Genomic DNA, 26,663 nt, shown 5'->3' on the forward strand with positions numbered 1-26,663 from the left:
TTTGTCTCCTTAACGTAAAATACACTTCTCTGGATTATACTACTTTATATATATATACATATATATATATATATATATATATATATATATATTATATATATATATATTTAATTATTCAAATAACAGGCACAATTGTCTTGTTTATGATACAGGTTTATTGGAGGTTAACAGTAAAATTAAAATTCCTAATCTATTTGGAAAATAATACATACACAAAGTAAAATATTTGATAATGACACTACTTTTCAAGATTTTTAATGTTTTCTTTTTTTTTTTTTTTTTTATAGAAGACTCTTTTGCTTACCAAGCCTGAATTTATTTAATCCAAAGTACAGCAAAAGCTGTAAAATTTTGAAATATTTTTACTGTTTAAAATAGCTGTTTTCTTTTTTATTATATTTAAAAATGTAATTTATACCTTTGATTTCAAAGCTGAATTTCAGCATCATTACTCCAGTCTTCAGTGTCACATGATCCTTCAGAAATCATTCTAATATGCTGATTTGCTGCTCAAAAACATTTAATATTATTATTAGTAGTAGTAGTATTAGTATTATTTTATTGAAAAATTTGTTGAGAATTTTTTCAGGTTTCTTTGATAAAAGAAAGTTTAGAAGAACAGTATTTATCTGAAATAAAAATCTTGCAACATTTTAAATATCTTTATGATCACTTTTGATCAATTTAAAGCATCCTTGATAAATAAAAGTACTAATTTCTATCATTTCTCCCCTGTATAATGTTACAAAAGCTTTTTAATTTAGACAAATGCTGATCTTTGGATCTTTCTATTCATCAAAGAATCCTGAAAAAAAAAATCCTGATATTGATAATAATAATAAAAGTGTTTCTTGAAGAGCGAATCAGAATATTAGAATGATTTCTGAAGGATCATGTGTCTAAACTGATGTAATGATGCTGAAAATTCAACTTTGATCAGAAATAAATTACATTTTAAATTATAAATAGTAAAAATATTTCACAATATTACTGCTTTTGCTCTACGTGGAACAAATAAATGCAGGCTTGGTGAGCAGAAGAGACTTTTTTTAAAAAAAAACATTAAAAGTCTTAGTGTTCAAAAACATTTTATTGCTAGTGTAGATTGTTTCAGGGGTTTTCCAAACATTTACGTATCTCTATATGTTTTGTTTCCTGCAGAAAATTCAATAAATAAATATTTAAAGCCTAAAATGTCTTTTTTAATGAACCCATTTTTATATTTTATCACGGTTACCCTCTTGTGTATTTGTTCTCGTCATTTTTCCTTTTTTATACTCATGAGCCACTGTAAAATATTTGTCCTTTTGTCGGAATTGTGATGTCGAATTTTTGGTGAATAATATTGTGATTTTGGCAAATTATTTTATTGATAAATGCAGATTCTTTAATAACTCCCCCACTTTCTCACTTTTTCAGAAAGATTTAATTTAAAACGTATGCGTCATAAAAAAGCCCTTAAACTTTGTAATCTTTTGAAGGTATTTTTTGGTGATTAAGCCCTTTGTATTGTGTTTTATTTTTATATTTATTTATTTTTCTATGTTTTTTCAATTTGTTTATTGTGTTTATTTATGTTATGCTGCTATTTGGACTTCTTGGAATTTTATTAAGATTTTTCTTACTGTTGTTTACTTGGTTTTTTGTGTTACCTTGAAGCAAATAAAAATAAATAAATAAATAAATAAATAAATAAATAAATAAAAAACGATAGAAGTCTTAGTGTTCAAAAACATTTTATTGCTAGTGTAAATTGTTTCAGGGGTTTTCCAAACATTTACGTATCTCTATATGTTTTGTTTCCTGCTTAAAATTCAATAAATAAATATTTAAAGCCTAAAATGTCTTTTTTAATGAACCCATTTTTATATTTTATCACGTTTACCCTCTTGTGTATTTGTTCTCGTCATTTTTCCTTTTTTATACTCATGAGCCACTGTAAAATATTTGTCCTTTTGTCGGGATTGTGATGTCGAATTTTTGGTGAATAATATTGTGATTTTGGCAAATTATTTTATTCATAAATGCAGATTCTTTAATAACCCCCCCACTTTCTCACTTTTTCAGAAAGATTTAATAATCTTCTTCAAATCTTTAAAACTTATGCGTCATAAAAAAGCCCTTAAACTATGTAATCTTTTGAAGGTATTTTTTGGTGATTAAGCCCTTTGTATTGTGTTTTATTTTATATTTATTTATTTTTGTATTTATTTTTCTCTGTTTTTTTAATTTGTTTATTGTGTTTATTTATGTTATGCTGCTATTTGGACTTCTTGGAATTTTATTAAGATCTTTCTTACTGTTGTTTACTTGGTTTTTTGTGTTACCTTGAAGCAAATAAAAAAAAAAAAACAATAAAAGTCTTAGCGTTCAAAAACATTTTATTGCTAGTGTAAATTGTTTCAGGGGTTTTCCAAATATTTACATATCTCTATATGTTTTGTTTCCTGCTAAAGATTCAATAAATAAATATTTAAAGCCTAAAATGTCTTTTTTAATGAACCCGTTTTTATATTTTATCACGGTTACCCTCTTGTTTATTTGTTCTCGTCATTTTTCCTTTTTTATACTCATGAGCCACTGTAAAATATTTGTCCTTTTGTCGGGATTGTGATGTCGAATTTTTGGTGAATAATATTGTGATTTTGGCAAATGATTTTATTGATAAATGCAGATTCTTTAATAACCCCCCCACTTTCTCACTTTTTCAGAAAGATTTAATTTAAAACTTATGCGTCATAAAAAAGCCCTTAAACTTTGTAATCTTTTGAAGGTATTTTTTGGTGATTAAGCCCTTTGTATTGTGTTTTATTTTTATATTTATTTATTTTTGTATTTATTTTTCTCTGTTTTTTCAATTTGTTTATTGTGTTTATTTATGTTATGCTGCTATTTGGACTTCTTGGAATTTTATTAAGATCTTTCTTACTGTTGTTTACTTGGTTTTTTGTATGTTACCTTGAAGCAAATAAAAAAATAAATAATAAAATAACATAAATAACATAAAAAAATGATAACAGTCTTAGTGCTCAAAAACATTTGACTGCTAGTGTAGATTGTTTCCGGGGGTATCCGTGGACGTGTTCTACTCTCTGAGGCCGAGGGAATTTCGAGGCTGGTATATCCTGCTCTGTCTTTATACGTCAACCCTAAAATGTGCTCAGATATTGACAGGGCCTTATTTAAGTTTATTTGGAAAAACAGAACTGAATATGTGAAAAGAAAAACTATTATTAGACCTTTTTTAGAGTGTGGGCTTAATGTCCTTGACGTTAGTACTCTTAATATGATTTTTAAAATCAATTGGATTAAACATTGCTTGGCCCAGACTAAATCTATATGGTTTTATATCCCCAATCTATTTTTTGAAAAGTGTGGTGGGATATCTTTTTTACTGTCGTGTGACTTCAAATACAGTAAACTTCCCATAAAATTATCAAACTTTCATAAGCAATCATTAGAAGCATGGAAATCAGCCTTTAAACATAATTTCTCTCCTCATTCATGCATACTATGGAATAACCAATTTGTGTTGTCTAAAAACAAGAGTATATTTAAAAAAGATTGGTTTGATAAAGGGATTATATTTCTTTCTGACTTATTGAACACTAATGGTGAGATTTATACTTATCAGCAATTTCTTTCTTTCTCTGGGATTGAATCTTCTTGTAGTGATTATAATTTGGTTGCGAAAAGCATTTCCCCTAAATTGATTTACCTTGTGAAAATATGGGGTTCCATTTGTGCCAAAAAAGAGGCGACTGCTTTGTGCTTTGTACTACACGTTTGTCTTTGTCTACAGTTATTGCCTAATTATTCAGGTAAATCAGTATATGTTGACGTGCATGTTGTCTGTTGACGTCGTCTTAATCTGTCGTCCTGTCGTCTTTTTCTCTGTTTTTTACTGTTGTCCTAACTGTCATTTTGTTCTGTCGATCTGTTCTGTCATCCTTACTGTCATCCTTATTGTCGTCTTGTTCTGTCGTCCTTACTGTCGTCCTGTTCACGGCGGTCAAGTGAGCCGCCATCTGGATTTGCTGCACTTCTATTAGTGGAATTACGGTAAGGAGACAAGAAGCGGCCAAAAAGCTGACGAACATCTATATTTCAGTGGTTAAAATTTAAATGTGCTAGAAAACAGGGAAAAAGTATTTACAAAAGGTATATATATATATATATATATATATATATATATATATATATTGTTCATTATAGAAGATACAATTATATTACTTTCGAATACATTATACTGTAAAGTTTTCTAAGACAGTAATAAGAAACTTTTAATAAGAAATTTTAATAATGCATGTAGAAAAAAAGGAGCAAACATTCAGTGTTAGAATGTATTTTAACAAACTTTATTTTTTCAGAAAACTTTACAGTTTTCTGAAAACTGTAAAGTTTTTTTTTGTAAAGACCTTAATATATTTTATGACTCATTGATCTCAGGTACTAGAAACAAGAAATGTATAAAAACGTCTCTAATATTAAAAAATGTTGTTTGTAAAATTTAATTTTTTACCCTCCATGATGCATACTTGTTATATGTGTCCCCCACTTTTACTTCTGTTTATTTTATGTTTGATGTTATGTATCTTTGTATTTTTGTTCTTGAAAGAGAAATAAAAAAATAAAATAAAAATAAAAGATAAAAGCCGTACCAGTATCTAAAAAAAAAAAAAAGATTGTTTCCGGGGTTTTCCAAATATTTTACGTATCTCTATTGCTGCGTCCGAAATCGGATACTTCCCTACTATATAGTACGCGAAAAACAGTATGCGAGGCGAGTAGTATGTCCGAATTCATAGTATTCGAAATTCAGTAGGCGAGAAGTACCCGGATGACCTACTGCTTCCGCCCGAATTCTGTAGTACGCATACCATGGACACTTTCCTATCCCATGAGGCTCCGGGAGAGGATGCGTTGTATTCGAAAAATGGCGGAAGGTGGAGACGCGGCTCATTTCGAGTGTAAGTACCTCAGGAAAAAAACGTTGTTTATTGTGATTAAATTACACTTGTTTAACACAATCTAAATAAACGGATGACTTATTGAAAGTTTAAACATTGTAAATCGAAACGTTATTTGACAAATAATCTAGAAGCTGTCTACGAAGCCGTGATCTGCGAGCAGCTGACCAACGCCTTCTCTGAGCTGTCTGTCCAATCAACGTTAAAACGCCGAACATTGCCGGTGCCGGTGTTCGTACAGTGGAGCGGTCTCTTTAAATTTTCGCGCTGTTGTGACGACGCATGACACGTGACAACATCAATATGGCGGATGTAGTACGTCCGAATTCCATTCATACTACCCACATTCATACTATATAGAACGTACTTTTTAACGGTCGGGTAGTACGTTCATATTTAAATGTAGTACCTACTTAACCAGTATGCGATTTCGGACGCAGCATATATGTTTTGTTTCCTGCTGAAAATTCAATAAATAAATATTTAAAGCCTAAAATGTCTTTTTTAATGAACCCATTTTTATATTTTATCACGGTTACCCTCTTGTGTATTTGTTCTCGTCCTTTTTCCTTTTTTTTATACTCATGAGCCATGAAGACTTCAAATAAAGTTTGTTTTTTTTGAACGGAAAGCGTGGGAAGCACGCGGTCCTAACGTAGAACTCCAGCGACGCCGACGCAGGAAACGTACGTCTGTTGAGCCAAAATGGCGTCCGTGATCCTTCAGTCAGGAGTGGGCTAGCATGAAACCTGTCCGATTAAACCTCTTATGACACGGTTCGGCTCTTATTAGTCGGATTAATCATTTTCATCATTAAGAAGAGTCCATCTAAACAAGCGGGGACGCCTTTAGATGCCGTGAGGTAAAGTAAACTGGCTATTTTTCGAAAGTGAAAGTCAAGTGCAACGATTAGCCGGTGCAGATCTGACAAAGCGCTTTAAAATAACAAAAGACCACCACAACAACAGATTGTTTATTAATAATGGCACTGTTTGTAACATGATTACACCTTGTGGTGTTTATTTAGTGTGCTCTTGTAAGTAGCTGTCACGAACGATCGGTTTGATTTACTTACATCATATCTGTCTAATATCTGTCAGGTTTTATCGGCTAATTATTGCTTGTATTTTCAGTTTAACATGTTTGAAACATTTTGTGTGTCATCTGTGTGAAATGTCTCCAGCACATACACGTGATTCAGCATCATGGCAGATTTATTTCCATTATGCAGCTGGAATGACATGGCAGATCTCATCTGATTCATATAAACAATGTGTTATTGATTATTATTGATAGACACTAATATCTGATCAACCACGTGTGATAAATTCACTCTGCTTTAAAGGCAGATCATTGTTAAAAATGCACAAAAATGTCATTTAAAACACCTCTGAATGTGCATTAATGATCTGTCAGGTATTAATGAAAGTAACCTGCTTATTCAAATTGTTTTGAGTAATTATCTGTCATCATTGTGTTTATTCAATTTCAAAAATTTCATTTTCTTGTCTTGAGTCACTTCCTCCTGTGTTGAGGAGAGATGTTCCTCTTTTCCCCAAGGGCCGAACGTGCCCTGAATTAAGAAACACTCTACTCTTGGTTAATTGTATTTGCTTTAGGAAACTGGTTCACTGCAATATTAACCATGTCAATGCAGTTAACTCTATGTGTGTGTGTGTGTGTGTGTGTGTGTGTGCGTGCAGGAGGAGATGGCGGGACGTAGAGTCGAATGTTTGTGGAAACGTCACGTTGTCGAGCAGCTGAAGCAGAGAGACAGAGTTCAACGTCAGGCCTTTGAGGAGATCATACATCAGTGTAAGACGAGCACACTTTTATGTAGTTCTTTAGTTATTTATGTATGCTTTTTCATTTATTGATTTGTTTTTTGTTTATTTAGTTAGGTATTGTAATGTAAGCTGGAATGTATTATTATTGTTATTATTATTATTATTATTATTATTATTAATTATCATGGTAAATCTAAGATAATTATATTAAAGATTAACAATATCTAAAAAAAAAAATATTGGATTTAATTGATTTGGATTGACTAAAAATAAAAAATCTAAATAGTATATATTTTCTTTACTGCTAAATATTAAATATTTAAATTATGACATTAGTAAACATTAATAATTATTAAATATAAATCTTACATATTTTATAATTAAATATTTAAATAATAACTTAAATATGTAATAATCATTAAATATTCCAACAAGTACAGTATTCATGCACATACTGTTTATTCCTGCAAAATGTTTATTTTATAACCTTTCAGCAGTATATTTTTTCTGGTAACCTAAAAGAAAATAAGAAAAAGCCTAATCTAATGTATCTAATATAGTACCACGTTTTCTTTTACGTTACTTTCCTGTTGTATAGTGTTTAAATGTCTCTTTTTTGCCTCCAGTATAGGCAGAGAGTATATTATTTTTTACATTTATTTTTATCTTTTGTTTTAATTTTTGTTTTAGGGTTTTGTTATATTGTTATTTTTATTTTATTTATTTATTTATTTATTTTTTATATTTCTTTTATGAAACTTCTTTTATTTTTATTTCAGTTTTAGTATTTTTGGTGTTTAAACGTATTTAAGTTAGTTGCAAAGACATCAATTTATAGTTTGTTTTTTTTATTAATTTTTTGTTTAGCTGTTAGCTATATATTTCTTTATTTCAGTTTTATTTTATTATATAAATACTATTATTTTATATTAATATGTCTTATTTATTTTAGTTTTAATTTTATTTAATGCTTACAATTATTTGTGATTTATTTTAGTTTTTTCTCATTTCTCATTTTCATTTAAGTGTTTAAAAAAAGTTTAGATTTTTTATCTAATATTTAATATTTTATTTTAATTTATTTCAGTTTTTTTTTTAATTACCAACATTTTTAGTAGTTTTAGTTAACAATAACAACGAGATCCAGTGGTGAAATACCTGGGAAAGTCATAGATATTATTTTTTCCATTAAGATTTGATTTTTGGGGGGTAGTTTTTATCTTTTACGAAGGCATATTGTAAATGTATCATTCTTTTATGTCAAATATTATTGAATATTTTATAAATTCAAGCCCTTGTTAATTTCTGTAGCTTTTGGGAATCCTGTTAAATCATTTTGAAATCTCACTGAAATCAATATAAATGTAATCTAATATTGTACCACATCATCTTTCACATTAATTTCCTGTTGGATAGTATTTCAATCCACAACTTCTCTGTCTCTCTTTGTCTCCAGATAACCGGTTATTAGAGAAGTCTGATCTTCAGGTTGTTTTTTCTGAGCGTCTCCAGACAGAGAAATATGAGCAACAGAACAGACACGACCTCAGGTGCTCATGGAAAAACTGTCACCATCAGTTCTTATTCAGACCACGTAATGTAGAGCTCTGTGTCTGAAATATTGAGCTGATTGACGTCTTTTGTAATGCACTGTAACATTAAGCAGAGGAAATAATGTGTAGAGAGAAAAACATTCTCATCAAGAGGAAACCAATTATGAATTATTGCATCATGAATGCAAAAAAAGTTACATAATCAGTGTGTGTTTATGTGTGTGTAGTCCCGGCGTAGAGGGCGGCCGCAGTGATTCCCTGCAGCAGGAAATGGCTCAGATGAGAATCAAGCATCAAGAGGAGCTGACGGAGCTGCACAAGAAACGAGGAGAGGTGAACATCAGCTCTGCTGAACCTGAACTGTTGCATTTACATTTCAGCAGCCATTTACATATCAGCACCTATTCAGTGACCTTTTCACGTCATTCGACTAGTTTTAATTCCTTGTCTTGTGATTTTGTAGTAGCATCTTAATAGCTCACTGCTTAAACATCAACTGCAATAATAGCATCAATTGATTCATTAAGAGAATCAGTTCAAATGGTCAGTTTCATCAAATCAACAAAATCAAATGCAATGATTAATTTGAATTGTTTTATTTTATTTTATTTTTTTTAATTGTTTTAGTCAAAACAGATGTAGGTAAATATTGCTGTTTATTATTTGTATATACATGAGTGATTCAAATCATTATTCTTTGTTTATTATAAAAACAAATCTCAGTGGGGAATACTAAAACCTTACAAAAATGTTACTTGAAACAAAATGAATTTTAACATAAATTAAATTTTTAAAAGTTAAAAATATTTCTAATTTTTGTTTAGTTTACCTTAAAGTACTAAAATACGTCAAATTAATAAATAAAAAATAAATATGTAGACATATTTTAAAAACTAATAAAATGACAAGCACATGACAAAATTACTAAAATTTTAACTAAAATTAAAGTGAAAACAAAAATATATATACACTCAAATTAAAAACACTCAAATTAGCATTAGATAAATTGCTGCCTTTGCAAGTAACTGAAATAAGTTTAAACACTAAAAATAAAAACAAATTTATAAAAAGAAATAACAAAATATACAGCTTATAAAAGCTTAACAGAACTATTAAAACAAAACAATTAATAAAATAAAAATAACAAAATGACAAAAAATGTACCAAAATGAAAACGGAAAAACAAAAATAAATGCTATAAATATTTTTTTTTCTAAATGTTAAGCAAAACTATAACTGTGTACGCAGTTGACCACTGTTATTTTAGTATTATTTATGTGCTATTATAATAATAATAATAATAATTACTTTGAATTAAGTTTTCTTTTTATATTTTCTGTTTTAGTTTTATTTTTAAATAATTTTATTTGTCAATTTTATTCTTTTTTGGGGTTTTTTATGTTTCTATTTACCATTATTTGTTTTAATTTAAAACAAAAACTAATAAAAATGACAGCCATACAACAAAGTTGCTAAAACGTTTATCTCAAATTAAATTGAAAACAGAAAATATGTGACCCTGGACCACAAAACCAGTCATAAACCCATAAACCCAATTTGTTGAAACTGAGATTTATACACCATAAATAGGTTTTCCATTGGTGTATGGTTTGTTAGGATAGGACAATATTTGGCAGAGTACGACTATTTGAAAATCTGGAAAAAAAAATCAAAATATTGAGAAAATCATCTTTAAAGTTGTCCAAATGAAGTTCTTAGCAATGCATGTTACTAATCAAAAATTACGTTTTGATATATTTACAAAATATCTTCATGGAACATGATTTTTGGCATAAAAGGAAAACTATAATTTTGACCCATGCTGTGTATTTTTGGCAATTGCTACTTATGACTAGTTTTCTGGTCCAGGGTCACATATATGAATAAAAACCATAGTAGTATATCAATAATGTTGGAGTGAAAACATGCAAATAAAAATATCTCTGTGTTTTTGCAGTTGGCCCAGAGTGTGATTGAACTAAACAACCAGATTCAGCAGAAAGACAAAGAGATCCAGAGTAATGAAGCCAAGTGAGTTCAGTGTGCGTGTGCTTTATGTATCTGATTTAGATCCGCAGTATATGAATGTTTTATGCATTTGTCAGGATGTTGGAGTATCAGCAGCAGATCTCCCATCTGGAAGGCGAGTGTCGTGAGCTCCGCAACTCTCTGGCCGACCTGGAACGAGCCAATCAGACGCTACGAGATGAGTACGATGCCCTGCAGATCACATTCAGCGCCCTGGAGGAGAAACTCCGGAAAACCACCGAGGAGAACCAGGAGCTGGTGACACGCTGGATGGCCGAGAAAGCGCAGGAGGCCAACAGACTCAACGCTGAGAACGAGAAAGACTCCAGGTCAGAAACACAACCTAAATTCATGATATTGGACTATTTGTGCTTATAAAACACACTTTCTTTTGTACAAGCTTTTACTTAAAATAATAAAGTTTTTCTTGATGTTTGTCAACGACGTACAAGGGAGTTGTTAACGGCCCATTTTGTGTAATCTCGCTGATTAATTGATCAGTCGTTACGAGTCGTTTAAAAACAATGGGTTTGCGTGATTGGCCGCCACCCTTCACTTTCTGACCATCTGTGTTGAAAAAAGGGACTCATTTCCTGACCCTGCATTCAGAAATGAGCTCATTATAATTCTCCACCTGATTGGTTGTTGGAAACGTGCTGGGAGGTTCAGTGAAATTTAAATGAGTGTGTAAGTAGTGCGTTTAACACACTGATATCATTGTAGGCGCAGACAGGCGAAACTGCAGAAGGATTTGGCAGACGCAGCAAAGGAACCTCTTCCTATAGACCCGTAAGTTTGTGTTTAGAAACATTTCTTCTGGGATCAGTAAGATGATGAAGTTTAAAAATGTAGACAACATATGTTGTTTAATTCAGGGTCTGTCATGGGAAGACCTGCAACTATCAGGCAATTGTAACATTTTGATTTATTATAATGGAAATTTCTATAGTGAAAGTGCTCTTTGGGAGTTTATTTATACATTTGTATCCAGTGTATAGTATTATTATTTTTGATTATCTCTTATTTTTGTGTATTTTGGTTAAGTTTTTGTAATATATATTTTTAATATTTATGTTAAGCTTTTAAAAGCTGTCTATTTTGTTATTTCTTTTCTTTTCTTTTTAATTTAGTTTGAATCATTTTAGTTTGTTGCAAAAGCAGCAATTTATCTACATTTTATTTTAAGTGTTTTTGAGTTTTTCAAGTTTTAGAAATGTGCTATTCTTAGGTTTTTTTCTTTAAATAAATATTTCTGTTTAGGTATATATATGTAACATTTTTCCAGTTTTAATAATTTTTGTACTTTTTGTTTAATTTATTTTAATTTTTTTTTGTTATTTTAATCAATGCTTAAACTTTATTTGTCTTATTTTATTTTATTTCAGGTTTATTTCAATTACCAACATTTTTAATAGTTTTATTTAACAATAACACAGATTCAGTAGTTTTTTGTTTTAATAATTCTGTTAAGCTTTTATAAGCTGTATATTTAGTTTTTTCTTTATTTAATTTTGTTTTTGTTTTTTTTGGTTGTTTTTTCTTTTAAGTTTTAGAAATGTGCTGTTCTTAGTTTTTTTCTGTAAATAAATAATTCTGTTTAGCTATATATGTATTTATTTATTTATTTTTTATTTTATTTTTTTCAGTTTTAGTAATTTTGGTACTTTTTATTTATTTAATTTTTTTTAATTAATGCTTAAACTTATTTATTATATATTTCAGTTAGCTGCCAAGGCAGCATTTATAGTTTTTTTAAGTCTTTTAAGTTTTTGATCTAATATTTACATTTTATTTTATTTTATTATTTTTTTTTAATTACCAACATTTATAGTAGTTTTGATTAACAATAACACATAAGCCCAGTAGTCAAACACCTGGCAAACTATAGATAGCGCATTTTCTATTAATTTACTCATTTGATTAAATTTTTGGGGGTAGTTTTTATCTTTTATGAGGGCATATTGTAAATGTATCGTCCTTTTATGTCAAATATTATTTAAATATATTTTATACATTCAAAACCTGGTTATTTCTGTTGCTTTTGGGAATCCTTTTAAACCATTTTGTTTTCTGATTGTTCTAGAGATGATGACATCGAAGTTCTCTCAGAGGATGTTGGGAAGGGAACGGGTGAAACGTCACCGACCAGACAGATCAGTCGCACACCCAGGTACACACACACACACAGAATTTTCACAGATTTCACGCCTGCTGTTCACTAAATGCAGTAACTAATGTTTTATGTGCCTGTTTTCACAGCAGACGAGTGTCTCAGCCTCCTCCTCCTGCCGGACTGCTGGATTCCATCTCTAATATCTTTGGGTATGTCTCAGTCTGTGTATGGTCACAGATGTTTCCTTTCTTCTTCATTTTGTTACACAAAACCGGTCTAGAACATCTCCAGGTCATATTTAAGCTCCAATTCGAAAGCAAAACTCATCGTGTGATGCAAAACAATGCAAAACATCTTAACGATCCTAAAATATGAAAAACATTTCTTTTGGCCTGGAGATGTTTTTGTAAGACTCTCTCTTGTGTTTGCGTGTTTGGTTGTTTCTCATTCAACTGAGTGTGTGTGTATGTGTGTGAGAGTGTGTGTATGTCTCATTCTACACTCTCTCTGTGTCTGCAGCTTGTCTGATTCTGTCCAACCTGGTTTCGTCCCATCTGACTCCAGGTGATGCACACTGTGGTGTCAGGGTGTGTGTGTGCGTGCGTGTGTGTGTGTGTGTGTATGAAATTGATTTTCTGTTGATGTGAACCCAGAAGCATGCTAACAAAATTATTTTTCAGAAGAGCTGTGCAAGGGATTGTGGGTAACTGCTCTGCTTCCTGTTTCTTGTATGTGTGTAATTTCCTGTGGGATGCTGCTCTCTTTTGGGATATTTTTGTGATAATTGCAGGCTGCCTGCTGCGCTGTGTGTGAGTTTTGGCTGGGTGGGTGATTTGCCAGTTGTAGTGACGAGCTGGTAGAAATTATATGAAAAATGTGTTGGTTTTGCATTTTGCATCAAATTAATTATATTAGGAATAATTAGATAATGTCTGGTTAAATTGTGCATTTATTTAGCAGTCATATATTCTATTATAAGGTTTGCAGTGTAGCATTTTAAAAATGCTTTACAATCACTACAGCAAGACAGATCTTTTTTCATTTTTAATTAAATGCATATGTTATATAAATATATATAATATTTATTTATATAAATGCATATAAATGCAATTACGTGAGGTATTTACACACTGTGTGTGTGGGTATATGCATAATGGATTTAATCGCATTTTACAGTTGTCAATTTGTCATCATTATTCTTCTAAATTTATTATTAAATCACCTTATCAAATTTTAATAATACATTTTTTTTTTTTTTTTTTTTTTTTTTTTGGTGCATTTTGTGCATGTGTAGTTTTTTGTTTTTTTTCCCCTCCTTTTTATGTCTGAATTTTATTGCAAATTTAATAATACTTATTTGGTGCATTTTGTGCATATGTAGTTCATTTATTTTTGATGTCTTATTTTTATTGCACATTTACTTTTTTTTTTTTTTGTGCATTTTGTGCATATGTAGTTAAGATTTAATTTTTTATCTGAAAATTTAATAATACATTTCTGGTGCATTTTGAGCATATGTTGTTAATTTATTTTTGATGTTGGAATTTTATTGCACATTTAATTCATTTTTGGTGCTTTTTGTGCATATGTAGTTGAGATTTATTTTTTATTGTCTGAATTTAATTGCAAATTTAATAATGCATTTTTTGGTACATTTTGTGCATATTTAGTTAATTTATTTTATATTTCTGAATTTTATTGCAAATTTAATAATACTTTAGTTGGTGCATTTTATGCACATGTAGTTGAGATTTATTTTTGATGTCTGAATTTAATTGCAAATTTAATAATACTTTTTTGGTGCATTTTGTGCATAAGTAGTTGAGATTTAATTTTGATGTCTGAATTTATTTTAATTCATGTTTTCTTTAATTTTTTTGAGAACATCAAAATATATGGACTTTAAAGTTTCAATTTTAAATGAAATTTTACACATCATAATTTTTAAAAAATTAAATATTTTTTTCTTATTTAGAATTTAATTTTTAAATATAGACCGATAAACATTTTTTTAAATGCGCATATTCTAATCTGTAAAAATGAAATATAATTTTATATTTCATATAATGTATATCATCATCACCCACCCAATTTTGCTGCACATAGATTTGAGTTTGCTTTGAAGTGTTTTATTTGCATCAGTTTTGTTTGTGTGTCAAAGAAGCAAGTTTTACATTTCACTTAAAATGTTGCCATGCTAAAATCAATGTTAGAGATTTACTCATGCAATTTTAAATGCTTCAGTCCATGAATGACCCTCTTTATGAAGATGACATGTTTTGTAAGAAACATGAGACCGTAAGAGTTCAGCACAGCCCGTGTGACACATGCACTTTCTTCCCTCTAGAAGACGTCGCTCTGTTAATTCGTTCAGCTCGTCTCCTGAGACCGCGGAGGTGCCGTCGGCATGCGCTGATGTCAGAGTTCCCTCCACTGCGCTACACATCTTTGTGAGTGTCGCTTTCGTTGTTTCTCTTTCATGCATCTTTCAAAGGTCAATGATGTAAAGTAAAAGGTCTGATATCCAGGTCTCCTCCCAGTCCTTTCGCCCCTCCCAGCAGCCCCTGTTAATTTTTCCCCAGCATGCTCTAGTTGTGCATTGCTGGTTCAAGGCGGCTGCTGATACCGTGGACGTTTTTGCAAAATAAGAGTCTTTTAGAGAACCAAGTGAGACCTCTAGAGCAGCGTCCAACAGAATTACAACACAAAGGAGGGCCGGACAGGTGGAAGAACATAAAAACTGGTGTATGATCTCAAGTTTTCAAGCTGAGACCTTTAAAACAAGCTCAAAACAGAAGCAAACCATGTTTATTTGACCAGTTCTGATTAAAAGAGGATGGGAGCAAGGGATTTGGTTGATTTTTTTTCCATCTCATTTTCAGTCAGTTTTGTTGAATCTTTTTATGCAATTTGGCAAAAATCATTTTTTTAAAAATGAAGGAAATGTTTTTATTTTGTGTTTGTGCGGTTAAAATTGAGCATAAAAATAAAAATAGGCAGGTCAAATTAACCCCTTTAAAATGGTAAAATCTGAAAATAAATCTAAAATAAAATAAAATAAAATAATAAAAAAAAAAAATTAAAAATGCATTTTATGCGTATTGTTTAAAAATGTATGTGTAGTGTATGTTGCATGTGTGTAGGTTTATTTTATTAGTTTTTTAAAATCACATTATCAAAATATGTAAATGTAATTATTTATAATTATGTTTTTAAATATAGATTATAAATATATATAAATAAATTACATATATATGTAATTTATAATAAAATTTTTAAATATAGATGGATGAGCTCATTTTTGTCAGTTTTTACACAAAATTGATAAAGATTTCAGCCACCCAAATTCACAACATAAAGGCTGTAACTATTTTCTCATATTTAATATATTGATATAAATGTATTTTATATATTTATATATAAATATATTATTTTATTTTAGTATTTATGTGCCATTATAATAAATATTAATATTTTGAATATTTTATATTTTTAAATAATTTCATATTTTTTAATATTTCTGTTTAGCTTTATTTCTTTTTATTTAAAACAAAAACTAATAAAAATAACAGACATGCAACAAAATTACTTAAACTTTTAACTAACTTAAACAGAAAACAAAATAAAATTGTATTAATAAAATTGTATTCAAAATAAGAAAAACAATAGTAGTATATGAAAAGTAGTAGAAAAAAAACTTTTTTTTTATACATAAATTGTGTAAAAATGTATTATGTATATAATATAATAATATAATAATTATAATGTATAATAATAATGTTGTATATGAGTGTAGATTTTAGTTTTTTTTTTTTTTTTATTTAATTGCAATTTACATGTTCACAGACAAAAAAAATATTTGTTTTTAAATCACTTTATCAAAATATATTGATGTAATTATTTATAATTAATATATTGACTTAAATATATTTTATATATTTGTATTTGACGTGGTTCAAATAGAACTTTTCTGTTTTAACATGAAACTGTAGTATTGATTTTTGATTACATGGAAACCAATGAGAATCAATTTCACCCACAACACACAACCCAGGTTGGCTGTTTGAATCAGAAATGTTTAATTTGAGTTCCTAAAAACAGAAGCCTGAAACCCATAATCCACCTCGACCGATTACATTCCTGTGTTCTTGTGTAGGACGCCCATGATGGAGAAGTGAACGCCGTGAGGTTTAGTCCCGGTTCCCGTCTGCTTGCCACAGGAGGAATGGACCGCAGAGTCAAGCTCTGGGAGGTCATATCTGGTACTGTATACCTGTATTATCATTCACAGTTTTAGCAGGATTCAAAGGTCAGTGATGAGATGTAAAAGGTCCGAAGCCTTCGTCTCCTTCCAGTCCTTCTGTCCCTCCCAGCAGCCCCTCTTCATTTTTCTCCAGCTTGCTCTAGTCGTGCATTGCTGGTTTAAGGCGGCAGCTGATATTATAGACACTTCTGCTATATATTTTGAGTCTTTTAGAGAACAAGAAGACTTGATAACAGCAGCGTCAAACAGAAACACAACACACAGGAGGGTTGGACTGAAGGAGAGTGTATGACAGGCTAATGATCTCAAGTTTTCAAGCTGAGACCTTCAGTTGTTTCAAAGAGGAAATTGGCCAAAGTGTGCATTATGCCATTTCAGTTTCACAAGGTTTAATGAAACCACTGGCGAATTTCTGTTTCCTCCTGAAACAAAGATGTAGTAATGTTCAGTTTTGTTTGTGTGAGGTTTTAAAAGTTTTGTTTTGTTTCTCCAGGGAGGTGTGAACCTAAAGGTGCGCTGACAGGCAGTAATGCTGGAATCACCAGTATAGAGTTTGATAGTGCGGTGAGTTATTCTGTCTACATTACCATTAATATAGCATCTTTAAATGGGGATAAAGCTGCTAATAAAAAGAAAATAATACCTGACATGACAACTTACTCTTAACCTAAAGCCCTATGATTTTCATAATGCGGAGAAAACAGAAAAAATTCCATAATTTACTGTATGATTGCTAAGGAATTTGGCGTGTTTTTTTTTTTTTGGTGAATAAATCAGTTTGTGAGATCACAAGCATTTCACCTTTTCTTTGAATAAAAACATTTGATTAAAATCTTCAAATGCGCACTATAAATCTTAAATTCTACAGTACAAACTAGCAAACTAAAAGGTTGGTGTAACTTAATTATACCAGAAATTTCACTATTAAAAAATCATTTAAAAAATGTTTTTTTGTTGTTTTTTTTTTTAAATAAATTAAAATGTTTGTAAATTAGTTAAATTATTAAAAAAAAAAAAATATATATATATATATATATATATATATATATATATATAGAGAGAGAGAGAGAGAGAGAGAGAAATATATATTCAAAAAATATATATAAATACATATTTAAAAAATATATAATAAATTAAAATGCTAGTAAATTAGTAAAAAATATATATTTATTACACACACACACACACACACACATATATATATGTATATGTGTGTGTGTGTGTATGTATGTGGTATGTGTGTAAAGTTATTGCATGTTTTTGCATTGTCAGTTTAGAAGCTTAAATTGGTAAAGTTTTATGAGTTAAATTGACTAGATTTTTGATTATTAAAATTAAAGTAACCTATAACCCAGAAAAATAAAATTGAAAAAATTAAAATGGATTTCATAGGGCTAATTGATTCGACAAATGCAAATTATCACGAAATTAATTTTAATGCATATTATTGACCTTATTCTGAACAATTAATGCATGCATATTTTCATTTTATTTAAAGTTATCTATAATTATGAAATGTTTTAAACTCCCAACAAAAACATGATTTTACCACTTCTTACAGTGTGTATATATATATATATATATATATATATATATATATGTATGTTTTGCCACTCTTTGTAGTTTCTATGTACTCGCCTGTGTGTAATCAAACGTATAGGAAATATTCGTGATAGTTTTGTTTTTGTTCCGTATCCCCTGCTCTGCTGCCAGACTGGAGTGCACTCGCCACCAACTTGACAGGGGTGGGAATTACAGCTGACAGAGAATTTTCGGTTAACATGATGTCTTATATATATATATATATATATATAATCCATTTAAATGCATATATCTGCTAAATGTTTCAGAGCTGACAGATATGGACTAAAAGGCCACAAAAATCCAACTGAATATATGGGACCTTAAAGAATTGAATTTATCTCAAGTCTTATGTACCTATATCTTGTACTAAATATATAGTGTTTTACTGTGACTGACAGCAGCATGTTTGTGCTCTGCAGGGCTCGTATCTACTGGCTGCGTCAAATGATTTTGCCAGCAGAATCTGGACGGTTGATGATTACAGACTGCGGGTGAGGATTTCACATAAATGCATGTTAGCATACAGACAAACACTTGAGTCCAAGCACATAATTTAGCCGTTAAAGTTGCATGTTGCAAAATGCAGCTGCAGCTATCTTTATTTGTTGGGTCAAAGGTCAGTGATGTGATGTAAAAGGTCTGATGTCCAGGTGTCGTTCCAGTCCCCTCGTCCCTCCCAGCCAACCCTGCTAATTTTCCCAGCGTGCTCTAGTTGTGCATCCCTGGTTTGATGTGGTGGCTGTTATAATGGATGTCTCTGCTAATTAAGAGTCTTCTTTAGAGAACCAAATGAGACTCTAACAGAAACATCCCACAGAAACATAACACACAGGAGGGCTGGACTGAAGGAGGCTGGTCAGCTGATCTCACAAATCATACTGAGACCTGAATATGTGTTATAAATTTGCTACTAGAAACAACATGCCTTGATTTAGAGGCATACAGAATTGTTTACATGTGCATTTAATGTTTTTGTATTTGTCTTTTCCCAAAGCACACACTCACAGGGCACAGCGGGAAGGTTTTATCCGCTCGCTTTCTCCTCGATAACGCTCGAATCGTCTCCGGCAGCTACGATCGAACGCTCAAGCTCTGGGACTTACGCAGCAAAGTCTGTAAGAGACTCTTAGTTGTTATACTTCATAATTGCCACTATCTGTAAATAAGATGCAAAATAGGCCTTGAAAATGATGTTGCATTTTAATTCTTTTGCTTAGCCTTCAGAAAATTTGGTTTGTCCACTTCTGGGTGACAAACTGAATATTAGCTTTTCAACAGGTTTTCACTCTAAATGCAGCAGGTTTTAAGTAATATTAATCAATTGCATGTTATTTTAATATTTAATTAACATTTAGTTTACCATAAAAAAAAAAAAATACAATTTTTTTAACTATTCAACAGGTTCACCAGAATTTTCAATGAAAATTTAAAAAAAAAAAAAAAAAAAAAAAAAAAAAGAATTAATATTAATCAATTTAATGAAATATTAATTATATTGACATTAATATTTAATTAATATTAAATATTAGTTTGTTTTAATGTAATTATTTGTAATTAATATTCATTATTTTAATTTAGTATTGCATTTATATTTTATTATTTAGCATTAAATATTAGTTTAACTTTTCAGCAATAAAGATTATAAAAACTGATTAAATATTACTTCGCTAAATATTAAATATTAATTCATGTTAAAGTTAATATTAAGTACATGAATATTACATTATTATATTCCTATAATATAATATTTTAAATATTGACAGAAACTGACTGTGTTTTTTTTTTCTCTAAAATTGTACTCATGTTGTTAATGAATATTGCTGGTTGCTTTTAATTGTCTTGAAGTATCAACCTAATAAGATAATAAAACTCTCTCTGTTTTTTAAGGCATGAAGACGGTGTTTGCTGGTTCTAGCTGTAATGACATCGTCTGCACGGAGCAGTGTGTGATGAGCGGACACTTTGATAAGAAAGTTCGTTTCTGGGACATCAGGTGCGTCTCCGTTTTTGACTGTAAAAATAACGCAGCACTCAGATGTGTAATTGTAGCTCAGTCACTAATATTTCTGGTGTTTTTTGTTTGTTTGTTTAGGTCGGAGAGCATCGTGCGTGAGCTGGAGTTGCTGGGACGTGTTACGTCTTTGGACCTCAACCACGACCGGACCGAGCTGCTGACCTGCTCTCGTGACGACCTGGTGAAAATAATCGATCTGCGCAGTAATGCAGTGCGACAGACGTTTAAGTGCGTTGCTCACACTTTTTCACTTTGTATAACAGCTTATTTTATGTGCATTGCTGTTTGGTATTCCAACTTTAAATGCATGAAGATTTTTACAAATTTAAATTTTTGTTTCTCTCCTGTCTTTCTGCAGTGCTCAAGGTTTCAAGTGTGGTTCAGACTTCACCAGAGTCACATTCAGGTAAGAGCAATGAAGTGCATGAGTTTGTTTTTCATATTGTTCACACATGTTCAAAACTGACTAGTGGTTTTCCTGAGTTAGCTGACTAGTCAGGTTTAAGGAAACCCTTTATAATTAGGCTGTTTTGAGTCATTTCAACTACACCGGTGGGTTTCATCAAAGTCCCTGAAAAACAAGTCCATCTCCTGTCTCTTTGATTTGGGAGCCATCAACTGTTCACCAAGCTTACGATTAAATTTCAGATTTGAAATCTCCAATGAAATCAGACGACAACAACTGTATCATAAATGTTGTTTCTTTTGCTCAAATAGCATTAAAAAAGCGTATTTTTCCTGTTAGTCCAGCCAGTGCGGATGCGCTAAAGCGCATGTCTCAGAATGCTGACCGTTTCTCTAGCTCACCTTACCGATTAGTGATTGGCTCGTTTATTCTGAAGGCGGGGCTTCACAGCCATAATGAGCGTTGCATTTTTCTCCGTTCAAAACTACACGAGTGACACGTCTTGGGTATTCTGTAGTCTTTGGCTGAAAACACACCGTCAATTACTGACAGATATTCAACTAATAAATAGACTAAAAGCATTAATTGCTGTTACTTTGTCAAATATTGCAATTTGAACTGTTATTATATTATTTTTTAATATTTAAATACTGTTATAAACAACAGAAATATAAAATCTCATTTTAAACTAATAATTATGTAATAGTATTAGGATTTTTTTTTTTTTTCCCCGATTTTATTGGTTCATTCGAATTTAATGTTTTGCCACGATTTTATTCTTTAGAAATCGAGGAATTGTGATTTTGAATAGAAATATTACCAAATGTTAGAATTAGACAGTTTGACAATATGGCAATGATAACAGTGAAGAGAAAAGAACAATCTAAGTGCATGTCAGTGCACGTGATTAACCGCTCCCGTGTGATGTGCTCATATCACTTGGCACCACACATGCAGAATGTGCTTTTGTGTTGACAAAGATGCAACATAGGCAGTGGAATAGGAAAAACATGCGAGAAGATGGGAGTGAACTTCTTTTAGCTTGAGCACCGCGTTTTTATAATGCCGTTTCATGCATTAGATGCTGCAAGAGATGCAAGTGCAACAGTCAAACATGTCCATGTTTACATGGAAAAAAAACAATGGAAAAGCAGTGCAACTGAATGAAAAACCTGTGAAGAACTACTACTGTATGTCTGATATTACATGTTTGCATCATGGTGACAGACTGCAAGCTGCTGTTCATTGTTTTTGCAGAACATTTATAGGTAATAGTAGTCTATTGGTGTTGTAACTTCAGTCATTTTGAATTTGAATTACCTTGATTTTTTTTTTTTTTTTTTTTTTTTTTTTTTTTTTTTTTTCCCTCATTATTTCTGAACATGGTTGTACAAGATGTAGTTGTAGTTCCTGCTAGATACCAAAGAGTTAATAAAGAAAAGTTACTTGAATCATGTTGTAGTTACAGTTTTTAAGTTGACTGGTTAAAAATCTTAAAAAAAATAAATAAATAAATAAATAAGAATGGGTCAAACGGTCAAATCGAGATTGTAATTTTTTGCCGTATCGCCCAGCTCTAAGTTAAAGTACTTGTATATTAATTTCTTTACTTTCAAACATTCAAACCCACAAGCTTTTAACATTTCAAATACTCAAGATTTTATTTCAGTGGATTGTTGGTTATTTATGTTAACGTTACATTAATTACTTAGCTTTTCATCAACTTAAACCTTATTAATCACCCTGACTGCTGCTGTAGCACATTTATGAACTTTTGAGCATTTGTGTTTTCAGCCCTGATGGAAGTTACGTGGCGGCCGGTTCTGCAGACGGCGTTCTGTACATTTGGAACGTTCTAACGGGGAAACTAGACAAAACCCTTGATAAGGGTCACAGGTGAGCAGGACAACACACACACACACAGGCTGTTTAGAATGTGGTACTAATGTACTACTCACTGCATTGTGTGCAGAATATTCTATATATATATTGCTACCTTTGGTTTTATTGTGACAAACAAAAATTTAAGTGACTTTCTATTTATTGGTTCTGAAAATGTGCATTTAAAAAAAAAAAAAAAAAATTCACTTTTATGTAACATTACTAAATGTTTGGTTTATCACAATGTAAATGAAAAATCAAGTTAAGTGCATTGCATTGTGGGATACAGCCACACTTTTCTAGTTGTATACTGCACATTTCAGCAAGTGTAGCAGGTTATCCTTTACATTTAGTGTTATTACGTTTATACAGCAAATTCACATACTCAGTGTCTCTGTGGGTCTTAAAAGGGTCTCAGAAAGTTTTGATTTAATTCAGCCTTCTGCAGTTTAAAGGGATAGATCACCCAACAATGAACATTTCTGTCATTTATCACTAATTCTGTCATTTTTGTGTTTTTAAAACGGAATAGAAAGTCTTAAATACATAAAGTCATGGCATTAAATAATTAAATGAGAGACCCTCTGGGCCTCTTCTATTATTTTTGACTGTAAATAATTATAATTTGAAATTTTAAAAATCGTGGCTTTATTAGAGTGAGATGACACAAGATTATTTTAGTCACATTACTATGTAAAACACCAAAAAATCACGGAAAAATTTACTCTGAAATATCAAGAGTGCAAAATAGACACTTATGCGTGTACACACACACACACACCTAGAGAGAAATGAACTGGTAAGACTGCAATAGAGCAAATATTTCAAATATTCAATATTTGACTGTAATCACAATGCAAAACCTGATATTTATCTAACCAAAAATATCTAAATATCTAAACCCTGACAAAAAGTAGTCTTTTAGAATGTCTAAATATATATCTAAAAGTAAAACAAAATGTGTGTGTGTATATATATATATATATAGGGAGACATTACACAAGTTTTTACACAATTCTGGCTTTGGCACAATTCTCGCTTCAAAAAATGGATTTGAAATGTTTTAATATGAAATATTGCATTTATTGAAAAATAATAAATAAATAATTAAATGAGTAAAAATAGATTAATTCTAATGGAAAAAACAGCTAATTAAAATTGTATAAATATTACATAGTATCATAAAATCCCCTCAAAATTCTAAATAATAATCAAAAAATATTATTAAACAAAAATCTGTTACATTGATTTTCCTGGGAAAAAAAAAGTTACATTTCAAGGCTTCTGTCACTTTTGACGACACTTAAACAGCCATGCCAATAAAGATATGAAGTTTTGTTTTCTGAGAAATTGATCAAAATTAATTAATTTACTCAATTTCTCATAAAACAAGACTACTTATGTCCTTTCGCTTCTCAAATAAATGTAACTTGAAGTAAATGAACTTGATTTGAATCATCAGAGATTTGCACTAGGAAAAAAAAAATACTAAAAAACAATTATTTTTGCAGTTTGATCAGGTAAAAGTAAAGCTCTTTTTTATATTCTAATGTTCTGAAGCAGAGCTATTCAAGCCTTAACCTCTTTTTTTTTTGTAGAATTTAATAAAAAAAAAAAAGTATGTTGCTTGGATTTTCAAAATTTGAAGTCTTGCTAATATGGGACATTTACATTTAGAGACCATATTATTGTGTATATGCATTACTGCAAAAGTAGTATTTGAACGTACTTGTATTTATGAACAAATGCATTTTCGATAAACTTTGTCTTTCTGTCCTGTTTGCAGTTCTGCCATAAATTCTGTGTCCTGGTCTCCATCGGGTGCATATGTGGCCAGCGTTGAAAAAGGCAGCAAGGCTGTGCTTTGGTCTGACATGTGACCGGCCGCTCCCTTCCTCCGCAGTGATTGGTTGAGCCCCGTTCCTCCGTGATTGGATGAAACAGACTGTAAAGACAGAATGAAAGTGAGCCCACCCTCACGTCCCACTGGCCTCTTGAACTACCTTTCCCACAATGCCATCTTGTTTGGCTACCTGTGTACATGTGCCGTCTGCCTGTATGATCGGACAGCACCGTACACGTATTATACATATTTATATCGGCTTTCATGTACTGTCTGTCTCTGATGGAGATTATACAAGTGACTCTCACTGTCCTACACGACTCTTACTGCTTGTTTTAACACGGCTTTAAAATAGTGTGTGTGTGTGTGTGTGTGTTTGTGTGTCTTTACTGTCCGAGTTATGCTTTGCCTTATACAGATACAGGCCATTAAGCTGCAGGTGTGTGTGTGTGTTTGTGTGTGTTGGATGCAATTCCAGTTGAGCTTGACGGATAGCACTGTTCACAAAATATTGTTCCTAGAGCGAAAATCCCACATCTCCCTTTTTCAGTCGTGAATAAAACAATTGAACAGGAACCTAATTTTATTTAGGATGGATCTCACAAAGAAATTCCTGTTTTCTCCTAAAATCAAAAAGAAAACATTTTGCTTAAAGAAAATGAAGACTGTCTGTTTTTTGATCATTTGCATTGACATTTTTTTTAAACATTTAAACACATTTAACCCTCTGTTTGTATTGCAAAAAAAAAATGAAAATGAAAAATTAATTCTCATACCGCATTAGAGTCATAATCATCCTGTCCATAAAGTGTTTTACTTATTAAATTAAATAAATTAATTAATGCATAAAGTAAAGCCCGGAAAACTGCCATTATTATATAGTTATAACAAATATATTTTTTTATTTTATTGGATATTATTATAATTTATTTAATATATTTCTTTCCACAGCAAAGTAATTTTACACAACCCCAAAATTATTTATTTTGGATTGCAGCAATGAAAGTTTTGTGACGAATGTGATTGGAAAAATAATGTCAGTGAATAAAATAATAATAAATATCTATAATAAAAGCAAAAAATAATATTAAATGTTAAAATATTAAAATAATATTCTAAAAACAAGCTTAATTTTCTTTATGCAAAATGTAATTACTATTATATTACAGAACATTTTGGTGGAAAATGTGTTTGAATTAAAAAAAAATGTGCATGCATAAAAAAAAAAAATCTAAAAACAGGCATACTTTTTTTTTTTTTTTTTTTTTTTTATTAATGCAAAATGTAATTTCTTTATTTTTATTTTGGGGTGAAGTATCACTTAATTATGTGAGAATTACCTGTAAACTCCTGACTGTGTGTCCGTTTATGTATGTTGATGCTCTGATTATTTGTGGCATTCAGAATTAATTTTTTTTCTGCCATGCATATGAGATTTAAAAGTGTTTTCCACAGTTCTGTCATACAGTTTACATATTTAGTGGAAATGACACCATATTTAATTTGACAAAAATGAAAACATGGCCATGTGACTCTTTGTCCTAAGCCCCTCCCCTTGGATCCCGGATGAGCGTGTGCGTGTGGTGAACGGGTGATGCACGCAGTGATGCTGAATGTATGCAATGAGATGTGTGTGTGTTTTAGTGGAGAAAGTGATGCTCTGTTGTTCTTTATTTTTATTTTACTTTTATTTCACACGCTGCACACAAGCTCATATCCCTGACAGCGTTTTCTCTGAGCATGACGTCTGTTTCTGATACTGTATCAAATTCTGCGCAGACACTCTCCTTGCGCTGTTGTGCAAAGGAAAACAAGTGCACTTGTGATTCGCCCTGACGCCAGCAGCAGAACTGGTGACGTTTGCACTTAGTACAAAAAAAATAAAAAGACTGTAATGCACCTTCATACTCGACCGAACACTATATTGGCTCGTTTTAAGACACTCGCATCCCCTCACGCTCAACGCTGGAGTCTGTCGAGGTGCCTAACAAGTGCACTTGGTTTCAGATGGCGAGTGGAGGGGACTGCACACTTTATGGATGAATTGTGGGTGTGGCTTGTTTAGCTCCACCCTCTCTGATGCATTTGTGGGTGGGGCTGAGAGTGGGCCGGCTTAAACGGACCGTGGGAGATAATTGTCGCTAATGTATATGAGGTCTCTGTATATGTCTGCTTAATGTTTGCACACCATAAAATGTGTGGGACGTTACTTTCGTTTGT

The 26,663-nt window shown here is 31.1% G+C and overlaps 1 protein-coding gene and 3 non-coding genes across 10 annotated transcripts; all 4 read left to right on the top strand.

Annotated features, from left to right (window-relative positions):
* Nucleotides 1-5,640: 5,640 nt before the first annotated feature.
* Nucleotides 5,641-26,652, top strand: atg16l1 (ATG16 autophagy related 16-like 1 (S. cerevisiae)). 7 transcript variants are annotated; one of them, XM_051129553.1, is made up of 20 exons: nucleotides 5,641-5,832; nucleotides 6,674-6,785; nucleotides 8,214-8,307; nucleotides 8,538-8,643; nucleotides 10,268-10,341; nucleotides 10,416-10,667; nucleotides 11,062-11,127; nucleotides 12,422-12,508; nucleotides 12,601-12,660; nucleotides 12,971-13,015; nucleotides 14,799-14,901; nucleotides 16,608-16,713; nucleotides 17,209-17,279; nucleotides 18,719-18,790; nucleotides 19,294-19,414; nucleotides 20,187-20,292; nucleotides 20,392-20,541; nucleotides 20,672-20,719; nucleotides 22,514-22,615; nucleotides 24,387-26,652. In XM_051129553.1, exons 2-20 carry the CDS (start codon nucleotides 6,680-6,682, stop codon nucleotides 24,478-24,480), a joined length of 1,863 nt encoding a protein of 620 aa, XP_050985510.1. In that variant the 5' UTR covers nucleotides 5,641-5,832; nucleotides 6,674-6,679; the 3' UTR covers nucleotides 24,481-26,652. The 7 variants fall into 7 exon arrangements, with proteins under 7 accessions (XP_050985510.1, XP_050985508.1, XP_050985509.1 ...); XM_051129551.1 differs by having other exon boundaries at nucleotides 5,642-5,832; nucleotides 12,598-12,660; XM_051129552.1 differs by having other exon boundaries at nucleotides 5,642-5,832; nucleotides 12,598-12,660; nucleotides 14,802-14,901.
* On the top strand, nucleotides 14,945-15,225 carry LOC127177791 (small Cajal body-specific RNA 6). The gene has a single exon (XR_007829260.1). It is a non-coding gene; the product is annotated as a small Cajal body-specific RNA 6 (non-coding RNA).
* On the top strand, nucleotides 16,760-17,041 carry LOC127177792 (small Cajal body-specific RNA 6). The gene has a single exon (XR_007829261.1). It is a non-coding gene; the product is annotated as a small Cajal body-specific RNA 6 (non-coding RNA).
* On the top strand, nucleotides 18,915-19,185 carry LOC127177793 (small Cajal body-specific RNA 6). The gene has a single exon (XR_007829262.1). It is a non-coding gene; the product is annotated as a small Cajal body-specific RNA 6 (non-coding RNA).
* Nucleotides 26,653-26,663: the final 11 nt, after the last annotated feature.

This window comes from Labeo rohita, chromosome 15 (assembly GCF_022985175.1).
Source record: "Labeo rohita strain BAU-BD-2019 chromosome 15, IGBB_LRoh.1.0, whole genome shotgun sequence".
Classification (NCBI taxonomy): domain Eukaryota; kingdom Metazoa; phylum Chordata; class Actinopteri; order Cypriniformes; family Cyprinidae; genus Labeo; species Labeo rohita.